This window comes from Aulostomus chinensis, chromosome 15 (assembly GCF_037954235.1).
Source record: "Aulostomus chinensis isolate RoL2024-O1b breed Wild chromosome 15, RoL_Achi_v1.0, whole genome shotgun sequence".
In the NCBI taxonomy this organism is placed as follows: Eukaryota; Metazoa; Chordata; class Actinopteri; order Syngnathiformes; family Aulostomidae; genus Aulostomus; species Aulostomus chinensis.
In genome coordinates this window covers 11,977,460-11,992,950 of record NC_141334.1, presented here as the reverse complement: position 1 = coordinate 11,992,950, position 15,491 = coordinate 11,977,460, and the positions used below count along the sequence as shown (strand labels likewise).

Here is a 15,491-nt window from a genome sequence, read left to right as displayed (position 1 = left end):
AGTTTGTGCGCGCGCGCGCGCGCGCACACACACACACACACACACAGAGTCAGGTGCATCATCCAGCAAACACAAGCGCACACATCATTGGTAAGAGCACGAGAAAGCTGCGTATCAGTGTTTGAGTAGCAGCGCGTGACCCTTTCCTCCTCTTCCACTGTCCTGGCCTGCCTGCGCGCGCGCACACACACACACACACGCGCGCATCCTTATGACAAGGCACACTCATAAACACACGTGCACGTGCCGAGCTCACCTTTCAGAAGAATCCCATAAATTGTGTAGAGGGTGAAAATGAAATGACTCTTCAGATTCATCCTGTCTCTCTTTCAGTCTTGCTCTTCCGCGCTGGTTTCTCCTCCCGGTATCTCCCCTCTGGACCTCGAGTCGGACCGGACGGCTTTGTCAGCTATCCAGGTGGACTTGAGAGTGCGTCTTTTGTGAGCCCCAGGGAAAAAAAGTCAACCGACTTCCTGACCCAAAGGCTGCGTTGCTTGTCAAAAAGCTCTTCTGTTTGTTTTCAGCGACGAGCCGGTGGCGGTTCAGTTTGAGGGACTCTGAGCAACAGCCGTCCGTTCTCCGGTAGAACTACAGATGTAGCGGTTACCGTACTGTTCTCTTCCTGCCCCGCTCCGGGTCTGCTCTGGCGCACAGTCCCGAGCGAAGGGAGCACGAGTGAATCGCCGTAGTCCCGCCCACTACAGTTTGATGGACATGGGAGGTGAGCCAATCACCAAGAGCCAAAGCTTATAAAGACTGAGGGGGGCGAGGGGCGGGGGGAGGGGCTCGGAGTGTGAGACACGCTGAAAAAAATATCAGTCCGAACACATTTGGAGTGTTAAAATATTTCCTCAGGGCCTCGACGGGGTTTATTGCCTGGGGACGAGTTAATCCGTCCTTTCAGAGTAAAAAGGTCAAAGTTTGACTTACAAAATAAGGCACGCTTTTGGAAAATGAACTGGTCTTGTGAAAAAGGTGATGACATCACACTTCACTTGACTTCCTTGTTACATTTCATATTCATTTCCCCATTAAGGGAAGGAGGTTTATCTTATCTGGTCTTACAAAACACAATGTACCTTGCTCAGTCACATGCATGCAAACAAAACACACTTCAGTTTATGAATGTTCTTTGCAATTGTTGGAGTTGGGAAGTAAACACTTCTAGTACAAAAACACAAACATGTTACATTCTTTGTGCTGGCACATACAAACTAAAAATAAACTGCAGTTTATCACTGCAGCAGTCGCTGAGACATGAGCTGAAAAGATGCGGAGACAAGATTCAACTATAGTCCTGCTGTCTCTTATTAAATCTGCTGCTGCAAAACTAAACCGGTCTAGCTGCTTGAGTGTGACGCTTGATTCCAGTACATTAAAAAAGTACAGTGAAATGCATCAAACCAGCCGAGATGCTGGCTCTGTCTCATTAATATTATCAGCCATAGCCGCTTCAGCCACCACGCTGGTTCTGACATTTTTTGCAGTGTGCATGTAGAATGGGCTGAGAATTCAAAACAGAGAAAGGAGCATGCAGACATGCTTCTGGGTTTAAGCCTCTTCCACAGGAACTCATATGTTTGGTGGCTTGCTGCTGTGTTATTAGAGATTATTCAGCTTCCAGCACTGGGAAAGATAGAATGACCACTGCGTGAGCTTTGAAAATTATCTGGCATAGAGAGGTGAGGTGGGGTGTGCGAAGACAGCAGGACATTGGGGACGTAGGGGTGGACACGGTATATATGATCTTTGTGCTAACAGAGAATTGGGATGGGCGGTTACACAAAATAATTGTTTCACCTGAAGCAGAGGTGCAGCTTGATGATTTTAGGCCTCATCAACCATTTAACAGAAAAGCATTTTAGAAATGAATGAAAGTAAGGCTGACAATAAAAAAAAAAAATTAGCCTGGTATCGAAGTTCATATGGATGTCTGGTAGAAGCTTGTTTGGGGGAACTTACCTCAGGTTAGCATTAGCCGCTAGCACCAGACAGGAGCTCTGCACGAGCAGCCATACAACTTCTGTAGACAGTTTCTTGTGTAGGTTTTGTGGTTGGGTTGTGGGAGTTGGTTCAAAAGCAAGAAAAAACAGGAGGTAGTTTACTTTAGGCCTGAAGGAGACTGTACAATAGTGTGTTGTTTTCTTAGTCATGGTTTTTCAGCTCCAAAATCTCCCCCAGGCTGCTACACAGAGTCTTAATTACTATACCTGGGCCACTGTGTTCAAGGTTAAGCCCCGCCCACTACCTAGCAGCCAAAATTGAAAGGAGAATGTACTGTGCAGCTGTAAGAACGTGCTAGGCTGCTGAACTGTTCAACTTTGTGGATGTGAAATCCAACAAAATAATATTAAATGATATTATCACATTTAGATGAATCTGGTAACTTGTCGACACAACTTAAAATTAACAAAATATCACAAGTCATCCAACCCATGCAGCTATAATAGTAGTTCTTCATAAAGTCTGGTTAGTTGTGAAAATTAATTTAAAAAAAAGACCTGATTATATTTAGGGTGTTAGGTTAGTGGTTTGGTTTAACATTAGCACTTTTTTTAATCAAGAAAGTCAACACTCACCACTTCAGCCAGAAAATCACCCGCTAACTCTAAGTGACTGTACAGCTTCAAATATCCCATCAAAACAGCTTTCTCCACTCACTGTTTATCCCAGCATGAGCCACCTGCTCTGCACTTACTATATCCATTCATCGACCGCTCCCTCCACCTGCTTATACGGATTTTTCTCCCCTTTTAATTGACTTCCTACTTCCATGCCGCCATAGCCTCTATGACCACTAGATGGCATCCTTTAAAGAAAGGGGGTAGGTCGCTTTTACCGCTTGTATATACGACCCCACAGTTTACATTCGACCAAATATCAACACCTTCATGACACTGGTGGCCACTTGGGTGCCTGCTATGATTATGTTTTTATCTGTTTTGAGGACCCCTGTGAGTGCAGGGTCCTGGGTGCCTAAGACTTGTAACTGAAACACAGAAATAAACTAGGACTGTTTATCATCAAACACCACTCATATTTTACTACCCACTATACTGTTATATTTCTCTATAAATATTTTGTTGCAATGAACTTAATATTTTTCTTAGACGACTGTAAAAAAAAAAACAAAAAAACGACAACACTTTTGTCTATGTGACCACTTTGGCTTTTATGATAAACATAAAATTGTCAGAAATGCAGTGATGCAGAGGAGCCATAAACAGCTCTGAAGTATATAACAATTGCACATATAAATGGTTGTCAGGCATCACAGATTATTCTCAGAAGGGGCAAGAAAAAAAAACACATGAAGTTTCATTCTCCCTTATTGTTTCTTTAGCTTGACTCTGAGATGGTGTCTACAAACACCCTATGCATTATTTATTAAATTAGCCGTGCTTACTTGAAGTCGCTACCTGCTGCACACTAATAACAACACAGCACCCTTTCAATCACACAATTAAAGCTGCTTGGCAGGGGATGTCCACCATCCAAAGAAAACAAATGCTACAAATAAAGTTTATCATGTCTTATCATTGTTTTGTTTTTTTTCTTCCCTCACCCAGTTCATTTGAGGACTGTCAGAATACATGAATACGACCTGATAATTGGGGTGAAAAGATTTCAAACGTACTTATTTCAGCATTTCTTACAACACTGCTGCTGTGTCATTTCCCTCTGCTGCAGACTTAGACTGAGCATGCTACACATGTAAACACACACATATGATCTAGTGTCCGTTGTTTACTGTAAAAGAATTTAATCTGTTTGTGGAAGATGTCCTATAAATAAACTTGGCTTGGCTTGGCCTGCTGATCTCAATTTGGGTCAATCCACTTTACAAGGGGCTGCTGCACACCTTGTAATGGTTCATTTCACACTCTCAAAATTGGTGTGTGCTATCAGTGGTGGTATAGCGAGGAACCACGGGGTCTTCTCTAAAAAGTGTTTGGATCCAAGAGAGAAGCCAGTCAGTGGACTGATAGAAACAGCACTTTTAGGTTTCCGCCTCACCTAGGATTGTTCCGGTGCTCCAGATGGCAGATAGACCAGTCTCCCTCTCTCTGTCACACACACATGTCCACGCAGACACTAATGCACACCCTCCTCTTAGAGTTCCAGTAACCACCACCTGCTCCTGGCTGAGACTATTGTTCACTGGTCCACCTAATGTAGGCTGACACATGTTACCAAGCTGAGGGCCCAGCACTTTGGCATGGATGAAACTAGGCGGGGCACATCATAAATATCTTCACCTTTTCATATTGAAATTTTCATTCATCCTTGTCTGTGTCTAAAAAACAAAAGTTGGTGATGACTTGTCGTGACCGGAGGTACCTTGACTTGGACTTCAAACCGAAGTCGTGAAAGAAAGACATCTCTGAACAAAGGCCAACCACAGCTGCACTCATACGTCAATAAAGTATTGTTGCTAGGGATTTTTTTTGTTGTTGTTTGAAGAGGTTGCAGTGCTCTATTTCCTGCAGAACTCTTCTGACATCCATTTTTTTTACATTTCACAGCTGCTTATTTTGAGTATCTACCTCTAGCCAAAAGCATCACCTGGCTGATGAATTAAATGTGATCCTGGGCAACATCAATAACTGATTACAAACCTCAGTGAATGAGGGACTGCTGGTGCTTATCACAAATGTGAGATGAAACAGGTTTGAGCTAAGTTTATCCATAGTTCAGGATATAATACCTGTCAGCACTAAACATGCCAAAACTGGAAAATGAGATACGTTCATTCTAGCGCCAGAGGGAAAAGGCTCATTGATGAGTTGTGCTCCTGCGAAGATGGAAAACTGTGAGGAAGGAAATGGTATGTACAATGCAGCTGAAAAGGCTTCACAGCCCAGTAGCCGAAATGGATTTATAGCCTCTGTATGACACAGGAGGCTTCTCTCGCAGGCACCTGAGTGTTGCTCTCCCACTGTGTCTGCAGTATAAATGACCTTTCGCTCGGATTTTGGCAACCAAAAAGTGCCACAGAGACTAGAGACATAGCAGGCTGCCACATCACAAGGGAGAGACTCTCTGCCAAATACAACCAGATCCAAAACTCAGCAGCAGTGTTGAGATTAGAATGGCACACCAATTGTTTCAGTTCCACTCACTCGGAAAGAGTTCCTAGACCAAACTCTGAATACAAAGAGATTGGGGACTGCCCTCTTGTTAATGAGAATGGCAAAAATCCACATCCATTCAGAAGTGTAAAAGACTGTGCAGACACGCCGTCTGGAAGATGCATTCTTACACTTCCAAACTTGTTTTTCGAAGGAGTGCTGTTTGATTTGTAGCTGATACCAGACACTGAGGCAGGAAATAAAGAATGTGTTGGTTATTTTGCTTGATAACTGAGGTTACGTCGGGACATTTTCAGGAGGAAAATATTTATCGTAGGTCGCTGATTGTGGGGATTTTGGCTGCTTCCTTTTCAAAAAAAAAATACTAGTTCACTTTAGGAGTTAACATCATTTCAACAGATATTGTAATAAAAGATCTCATATTGCAACTATTAATATTTTTGAAATGATACTACTGTATATGCTGCTCATTTGTTTGTAAGAGAAGTTTGATTTTTATTTTGGGCAACTAACTTGTGATGTATTCAGCAGCATTTATGTTTTTAGGATGCTTCACTTGTAACAGATTATGAAAAAAATCCCCTTAAAAACCATACAGAGAGGCACCTAAAACTAGTGAATGGTCTATAACTGTATTCTGTGACGGCTTTTTATCTGTATATGCAGGCCAGCGTACAAACAAAAAACACCGTTCCTGGGAAAAGCAAATTTGGCATTATTTTTGGTGTGAAATTGCCAAATGTAAGAAAATAAATGGTGGGGGGTGGGGGGTGGGGTGGGACAAAAGGTCCCCACATCTATTTTTACGAACTCCATGGCAACCTTATGTTTCCTGCTTGCAACCCCCAAAGCCTTATTCTGTTCTCTCATGATCAAAATGAGAAAATCCATTAATTCCCCATTATGTTTAAAGCTGAAAACATTTTTCACCCCATGCCAAACATCTAAACTTTTGGTTGACGTGCAAAATGAGAAGGTGATCATTTACATGTGACAAAAACAAGATTTAGCACTGGTGAAAACTGACACGTGTTTTTCATAATGTTTCTTGTGGATGTGTATGTATATGGGGGTATAAATTCAAATGATACATTTGAACCGTAAAAGGTCAGAATCCTTTTCCTCTATGTTTTCTTGCCTGTGAAATGTCACATTATGTCTGGCTGGTAGTTCAGCATAGCTTAGGTGTCACAGACGACCACACGAAAATCAGCAGCGGACTGCAAAGAGCGATGGGAATTACTGTTGCAAACAAAGTAAAAAAAACAACAACAACATAATTTTCCTGGTACGGTTATTTATTATAGCTTCAAAGTGAAATTCTTTATCACTGAGCTGCCCTCAGTTATTACTTAAAAAACCTCCCATGGTGCTTGTTTGTCTTATCATTACTGAACATCTAAAAGCAGTGAGACCTTTTGCAGCATTGTTGTTTGCCTCCTGTTAAGGAAGAGAAGACTTTCATTTGTACATAGAATAAGCACTGAAGGGCAGAGCTTGATGTGGCCATTAAAACATCACTGGAGACTATAGTTTGTTTTCTTGTTTTTGCTTCTACTTCTTCTTCATCTTCTTCCTCTGCCCTTTTATCTTCATTTTTTTTTCCCCCAGCCTGCCTGTGTCTCTGTTGAAGTGCTTGGACACAATACATCATCTGAGTCAGTCAGATGAAGCTCTGGTCTGGAGGGACGGAGCCAGAGCTGAACATGCCAACTGGCAGTCGGGGATAAATTATTAGCCAGTCCATTTAAGTTACATTTCCGTGTTTGATTGCCATATTCAGCTAATCAGTGCCAGGGATGCCAAATCAGTGGGAGTAAAGCTAAGATCAAGTGTTAAAATGAGGCGCGCAGTGCTTTAATTTCCCTACTACACTGTGATGATGGTGGAAAAAACTGATTAAAGAGAAAATCCTCAGTGTAATATGATGAAAAGTTATAGTATTTATAAGAAACGAATAGAAATAGCTCTTTGGTGCATTATCTGTAGAGAAAGACAATTTACCCAGTAGATATCAACAGGATTAATGTGCAATTTCTGGAGACTCATTCAAAAATATTTATATAATTATTTTTAAAGTATGCCAACTCTTTAAATATGATTGCAGCATGAAATTAAAGCACATCTCAAATGGCTGCCGAAGCCATCTGAAGGCCTTTGTTTATATTTAGAAAACGTGTGCGTAAAAGAGAGAAACGCACACATTTATGAAATACAGTTAATCACAGATTAAATGCAGTTATTAATATATAATCTTGTTAAGGGCTATTTTTTTTAATCAGAGACCAGTAACAGCATGATATCGCTCACACACGTACATACACTGAGTAATATGCTCTATCATTTGTAATTTATTTGTAATATGAATGTGACAGTCCACAGCTGAGGTATCTAGTTGGGCCAGAGACCTCTCACTCATGCAGAACCACACAAATGCCACATGCACGCAAACATGCACACAAGTGCTATACACACATGAAAATACACTGAGCGTGTAGACTGAAACCCATCAGAGCAGAACTTGCACAGATTTTGGGATGATTCAGTAGAGATCTGGGCTCCAGCACACACGCACACAGACATATGCACTTTCTCTCACCCACGAGCTTTAGCCTCTAGGTAAGGAAAGGCTCACAAAATTGAGTTCACGGTGGTCGCTTAGCAATGTTGAGCAGAGGGTGTGCTATCAGGCCAAATTGTTCCGGTTCCTCTTGGCTCCCCTCAATTCCGTTTGAGTGTTCAGGGGTGGAACGACAGCACAGTGATCTGGCGGCACTGACATTTAGGAAGGCGGAAGGGGAAAATAAAAGGCAGAAAGTGAGAATTTATCAGCTTCTCACATAAAAGAAGCTGTAACATGGACAAAAGAAGGACAAAGTATCTTTGTGTGTGTGTGTGTGTGTGTGTGTGTGTGTGTGTGTGTGTGTGTGTGTGTGTGTGTGTGTGTGTGTGTGTGTTGGACAGAAAAATGATCTTGAACCCTTGTAGTTTTATCTGAAGTACTTCCTACAAATCTTTTTTTTCTCAGATTGACATAAAAGTGAACAAAACTCCATGTTTCCACCAAACGCAACATTAAAACAGAGAAATATATAAAAAAATAGAGATATTAACATACAACATATGTCTTATGAGGCATCTTAAGTGAAACATGGAGAGCAGACATGGCCACATATGGACACAAAATCACATGAAAACGCTTAAACAAGCCTAGGGCTGTGTGTGGCTAATTAGCAGATACCGTTTCCAAACCTCACTCTCAGCACTGTTTTTAGTCATTTGATCTTACGGGCTACAGAGGTAAGTGTTGGAAATGGATAATTTGGCACCTTATCTATTCTTACTTCATCTCAAGGACAAAAATTACAGACACAGTTTGATTTTTCAGCTTGTGGGGGGCAACGCTGAAAGAACAATCTGCTACATTTTTGGATAAATGTACAATCTTGTGTAAATTACCCCTCTCCCTGGAACGTCACCTTCATACTTTCTGCCAAAGGGAATATCGATGTGATGAGCAATTTGATTTGAAGCTTATTATGCAAATTCATGTGTGTGTGTGTGTGTGTGTGTGTGTGTGTGTGTGTGTGTGTGTGTGTGTGTGTGTGTGCGCGTGTGTGTTTCTTTGTTTTTATTATAGCTAGTGGCTATGACAAAACTTGGCTGTGTCTGATCCAGATGTTTCCATCCACATGCACCTACTGGAATGTATCTTTCAGCGGAGAGGACTCGAAACCACCCTGTTGTAAAACAACAACAACAACAGCAAAAAAACAGAAGTAAGAACAGCATGAAAACAAAACAGATAAAACTTAATTACGCCAACCACTTATTGTCAAGTTTGATTTCAAGAAAAGTCTGGATGTCTTGCATAGCTGAAGTGTTCACATCCCAACATGTCATCTGTATTGGAAAACAGGTGTTGTGCATGAAATAACGAATGGTTACTGATTGTGTTGCTTTTCTCAGGTTTGATTCTTGGAAATAGACAAGTAATAATTGCTGCAGTGACTGTTGTTGTATAGTATAATTGTGTAGTGTATATCCCTTTAAACAATAGAATAAATTTAATATAATTACTTTCTCTTTCCTCACTACATCCAAGTGCATCTGCAGAGAACTCAAGTATTCTTATATGCAATAAAATGGATTAACATGTATTTTCTAGACGTATATATATATATATATATATATATATATATATATATATATATATATATATATATATATGTATTTTTCATAAAAGCAACACATCTACAACAGCTATCACTCCAGTGACCTGTTGCCACACTGCGGCTCTGCAGAGGGAATCAATGTTAAACAGGTTCTATTAAGTTTTAGAATTTTGTACAAACTGTGACGTGTCTGAGGAAATCATAAAAAATGATGAGACGATGCTGAACTCCTAAAATAGCTTCCAGGAGAGGCTATAGCAGCAACAGAAAAACTACCAAATCAACTCCGTCTGTTTCATGAAATAAATGACAGATACAGTCAACACTGTCAGTGCTCAGATGTTTGGTCTGACAGAGTTGACAGGAAAATGAAAGAGTAGTGAAGCTGAAATGAGATACAGCGTATGAACTTTTTTTTGAAATTACTTTGTTTGCTATTGTACTATAGTAGCTGCTGAGCTGCAGACATACTGCTCTGATAAGATGAAGCAGTTAGAATTTCCCCTGGGATTAAGGTTTCCATGACCACTGTCTGATATATGACCTACACCAGGATAATCTTAGTCCTCTGGTGTGACTTTTTAAAAATAATATTCTTTTTAATTAGATTAAAATTAGATATTTAAACTCAAACGTGTTCTTAAACCACAACGTGAATGAAAATTAATGTTTGGTGTGACACAAAAATTGTGATGTCACGTTTAAAAGTTGCATTTTGATAACAAAGAAAAGTTTAGAGGTTGCAAAGTTCAGCGTCTTTCTTCACGCATCTGTAAAGGCAGTGAAGAAAAGTGCATGAACTGACACTGTGACGGCTGCAGGAGACGAATTTCAGCTTGTGATATTTAACATTTGGTGCTTACTGAGTAATATATATATCATATACTGTATATAGTATGTTTACACTGTATGTATATAAAGTAGCCATTGCTGATGTCTCTCTCTGGTAAAGATTTTTGCCAACACAGAATTGTCAAGGAGTCATTATCTAACAGACTTTTACATAGCCTGTTTTGATGGGGGGGTCTTTGCCAGGTGGATGCGGTGCTGTGAATGTTTGCCACCATACATGAAACTTGCTTTGCCAGTGTGGTGTTATGGTGCCGATCAAATCACGGTGCACAGGTTGCGGGAGTTCCATTCAAATGAGGCAGCACGAAGCGGTCTATTGTTTTTGCTTTCCAAGATGAAAGCAAACAAACGTGCTTCAATTACAGAATATTGCTTGAAATGTGAATTTTTCCGACCGAGACTCTCTCGATGCGTTTAATTTGATGTAGGATGTAATATGTTGAAGAAAAAGGAACATTAAGAAAAGTATGCTGCATTTATTATTTGTAAATGAACATGATGTTCACGTGAAGAGATCAGATCACCGAGCATTGTTAATCCTGTGCATCCTATCGCAGCCTCTCCAGCATGTATAAAGCAAGCGGCTTGATTCTTGAACTACATTCGAGAGCAAAGTGTAAATATTTATTAAACCATGAGACCATTTACATTGTTAAGTATAATTGTAGCAGACATGTCAGATTAATACGACCCCGCAAACACCATTTGTCATTTTATTGACTGCTAAAACCCACACGTTTCTATTTGGAATGTGGTAATATTTCCTGACATGCTGGTTTTCTATTTTTTCAGCAAGTGTTTTCATGTTTCGCTGCGATTAATGGAGCTATTTTAAATGCGCGTAACCACAGATGTGACTGGCTGAGAGTGTGTTGATCAGCTCCTCTACATTCACCTTCACCAACCCAGGCATTTGGGCATTATTTAGAAACTACTGCTTCTCTGTGTGGCCGTGATCACCCAACTCTTGTGTACTTATGCTGATCTATGGTCATGTTGTGCACCAGAATCCACCCTAAAAAAAAACAAAGGGTAATGACATTGTTCAAAAACAGTGATTTCTAAGTAGAATTAAGCTTTTCAGCTGTTCAGGGCCAAACATTCCTTCCTTACAAGGCTGCATTTGCAAGTCAGCCAGTTACTGGTGAACTCTGCAGGGCCACATCCTTAAAAAACACGTTGTTTAATACTCCAAAAAAGTCCAATTATTACAGTATTTTAAGGGGTAATGGAGCATGTGTATTACAGTCAATTGCTCGATTAATTGACACGTTAGTTACCACATTTATTATTCAATCTAATAAAATTATTATCTAATTTTCTGTCAATATGTACTTTCTGTATTTTCTACAAAAGGAAAACTAAAATATACCTGTAAATTACCTCTAAAAACCTGTATTCTACTTTTTTTTGTACAGCTTTCTGTGTTAAAACGACTTCATTTTCCTCTTAATCTTCAACTTCAATTCTAGTGGAAGGACTTGTGTGTTTTTTTTAACTGTATAAAACTGTTTACACTTTTTTGTATTAATTTGAATGAATTAAAAACGATCTAAAAAAACCTTTTTGTTATCTTTTTTAAAAATATAATTAGGGGTAGTTACAAATGTCTGACTATGTTGTTAAAAGCACGGACTTCCCTGGAAACGCGCGCAAAGTCTTATCCTATAGAGGCCAGATGATGTGGGATACATGTTTTCCTAATTCAGTAACAAACATTAAAGCATCAAATCTGCGTCAGCTAATGTCTCCAACACGGCTTAGCAATCATAGCAGCTTTGATCTTGAATGATCTTTTGGGGGTCATCATCCTAAAACAAAGGCTGTTTAGAAAATTATTAAATGGAACAACTAAATGGAGCACCTCATCCTGCACGTATATACTCACACACTCACACACACACACACACACACACACACACACACACACACACACACACACACACACACACACACACACACACACACACACACACGCACCCACATGTTTTATGTTGCCTTCATGCTTTATATAACACCAGCGCTGCCTTTGATGTATAGTTGCACTTGATGTTTGGATGTGTTGTTTGGAATTCTCTCATTATGGATTCAAATGTGCGGGCGTCTCCTGATAATGCTCAACAGCCTTGAATGAATAAGTTTCCTTAAGGTAAGCTTTTGTTTTTGCAGTCTTTTAACTTTTAATGTTTAGTCTGCATTTAAAACTGAATATTCAGCCCTGAAAATGATGTGTTTTTGCAACCCAACAGTCTCCATATTCACAATCACAGGCCCAAATTGTAGAGTTTCTAATACTAAATTAAGTGCATGAGGAGAATAAAAGCAACAGCAAAGAATAAAGCTGTATGCATACTGTATGGCAGACAATTTTTTCTTTTTTTTTTCGAAGTGGTGATAATATAAATGACTAAGGTTGTCATAACCCTTCTTCAGTTGCCTCCGTAACCTTAGGCGGAAGCTTGCGGGTCCATTATCTCCAGAACTGCTCCCAGGCCACAAAAGGTAAGCCTGTCCATTAGTGGCTGATGGTATACATCCTTAGTATGCTGCTATTCTACAGCACTATCCTCATATAGTATATACACACACGTGCACACGCACACACACACACACACACACACACACACACACACACACACACACACAGTTCATATTCCTGAGTACATATGTGTACACACAGGTACTTTTCTACCACTTTAGGAGACATTACATTGACTTACTGTGGAAACTAACCAAGGAACGCAGGCTGAGAGTCTACAATGCCGGTAAATGCTGAGCCACATTAGTGATTTGTAATCTTCTAGAAACAGATTCCACACATAAATAGAAGAATCCAAAGGCAAGGGACAAAGGAGCAGGGAAGCTCCTGGTGAGTAGCTTTGTGCAGGGTTCGGTTGTGTCTGCGTAAACGGTCTGCGTCAAGCGCTGAAGAGACGGAACGCAAAGGTCAGAATGCAAGGTCAGAAAAATGGCTTGACAAAGCAGCTGTGTGGGTTTTAAACTGTGTAATTAAGAGTAAACTGTCCACTCCTAAAATAATCCTCTCACATTTTTTTGTCTTTCAACTCCATGCAAACTCCTCAAGTTGCCATGCAGACTGTAAACAGCGAGCAGACGGAACACCGGAACCCAGAAATACTGGCCCTTGTTACCTGACATAGCTGACGAGTCCAGGGATTGGGATTTTTTACAATGATTTGAACGACCATGAAGACTTTGCACCAGTTGTGAAACATTTTATTGAATGACTTCACAATTCACAGCATTATCCATACTCAACTGTTATTTTAAACGCAGCTTTATTCGGAATTAATTGTTGATTTAAGTAACAGCCACACTTTACAGGTAGCAACCCAATAATGCAGCAGAATAACTTCAACCCACACTTAGAAATACTGCATTGATTGTAGACTCCAAAATGCAACTCCATAGAGATCACTGTGCGTCCAAAGTTAGTTCCTCTCAGCATTTTCCTTGATTTTTAATGAGTTCTTTGAATACTTTAATGAGTTCTAATGGGATTGTGACAATCCTGGAGAATTGGCACTATTCATTCTCAAATAAAACATCAGTCCAAGTTCCAAGGTGGAAACTACCGCCCTGTCTACTTTGTCTTTGGAAATGGGTTTCTTTCTATGACCTACAGCCAAAGATAACCCCAAAACTCATTGAGAGGATTCCGCCTGTCAATCTTTGCTTCGTCTGTTCTTTAAAAGCTATTAGACTCCCCTGTGGTTTCTCTCTAAGCACATCTCATATGAAAAAGAGAATTGCAAATGAATGGCAGCAAACTGAAACTGACCTGAGGACACCTTCCTATTTACTAGACAACACAAAGAGATTAAAAAGTGTTTTTCAGATCTGAAAAAAAGGCCTCTCAACCCTCACCATAAAGGTTTCAGTAGGATTATTGCAAGGCAGCAACAGCCTATTGAAGGCAGGAACATTGCTTCATTATCATGATGTTCTGTATAAAACATAAATTCAGATAAAATACAGAGATGGAGTCGGGGGGACAGAATGTTCCACTGTTAAGTCGGCCGTAAAGGTAAGGTGGCAAATTGATACAGCCGGAGTGTCACATTAGACTCTGTGAATGAGGCCATGAAGGGATGTATTTTAGGTTAAGATAGTTGTTAGTAAGCAGCCAAAGCTAACGCTCAGGAGCTGGATGTTAACTCGGGGGAACTATCTCCTGGAAGCTTGCCTGTGGAGACCTGACACTGTCAGCACTTTTTTTTTTTTTTCTTTTTTGCCACCGTGTCATCAGCTAACCAATATTGAACTGGGGATTTGAAGCCACAGCGAAGGAAATGCAAGGGAAAGGAGGCGGAAAAAAAACCATCAACTCAGGATAAATGAATAAATAAATAAATAAACAAACCCCAGCAATCGTTCCCTGTAACAACCTCAGTCTTAAGGGCACAGTTCTGTACTGAACCATAGTCACCGAACATTGTAAATAATCCACGACAGAATTGTTCTGTGTAAGCGTTAGAGATGCTGAGCTGCTGGGACAAAGTGGGCGCAAACACTTAAGGCCTCAGACTGCAGACAAATCCGATTTGTTTCTCAAATCTTTTTTTTTGTTGTTGTTCTGTCTATGCTGTCATTTGCAAGTGATGAGGATAGATGTTGCATCCAGCATGGGTGGCCAAGGTAACAACATGGTTGCCAGTAACTAACTAAGCTGTTTGTTTGTTTTGTTTTTTTGGCATTTAACAATCTTTGGACTACACGTTCTTCTATAACTTCAAAAAAAAAGTCAGCTTGCTCTGGAAGTCTCCGTCCGGCGTTGCCGAATTCTCCGATCAACGCACCTGCAGACCTGCAGAATTTCGATCTCCATATTGTCCTCCATATTTTTCCATACGTCGCTCTCGTGCTGTTTGAGCACAGCTACACTGAATCCTGTTAGCCTCTTTGATGCACTTCTGTCACGCTGGCTATGTGTGTCACATTGCAAGTGATGATAAAGATACTTTGAAGTCCTATTAGAGCATCACAAGCAAAACGTGTAGAAATATGATTCGGAACGCTTTACAAAATGCCACTGGTGGTTCATCCAGACTGTCTAAAATCAATCTGACTACAAACCGGATACATCAAAAATCAGATTTGAGCTGGCCGAAGAAAAATGTCTTTGTGCGCTTGTTCTTGAGAAAGATTGAACTGTTTTGTTTCTTTAACCTCTCTCCTTTGTCCATTGCTCATAATCAAATCTGCCTTGTTTTTTTGTAGGTGTTCTTATATCAACACAAAAAGATAACGTACGATTTAAAGGGGAGAATTTCTCTCTCTGTATCTTTCATATCCCTCTCTTCATCAGACCGATGTCACTTTGACCTGCGTGTTGGTGAAGTTATCTCAG

General features: G+C 40.3%; 1 protein-coding gene across 4 annotated transcripts in view; it reads right to left on the bottom strand.

Moving 5' to 3' along the window:
• The window catches only part of cadm2a (cell adhesion molecule 2a), a 224,811-nt gene extending 224,180 nt beyond the window's left edge, over nt 1-631 (bottom strand). For all 4 annotated transcript variants that reach the window (XM_086226028.1, XM_086226029.1, XM_086226031.1 and 1 more), the window contains exon 1: nt 257-631. In XM_086226028.1, coding sequence (XP_086082154.1) covers nt 257-317 — 61 coding nt within the window. In that variant the 5' untranslated portion in view covers nt 318-631. The remainder of the gene's footprint in view (nt 1-256) is intronic.
• Nucleotides 632-15,491: the final 14,860 nt, after the last annotated feature.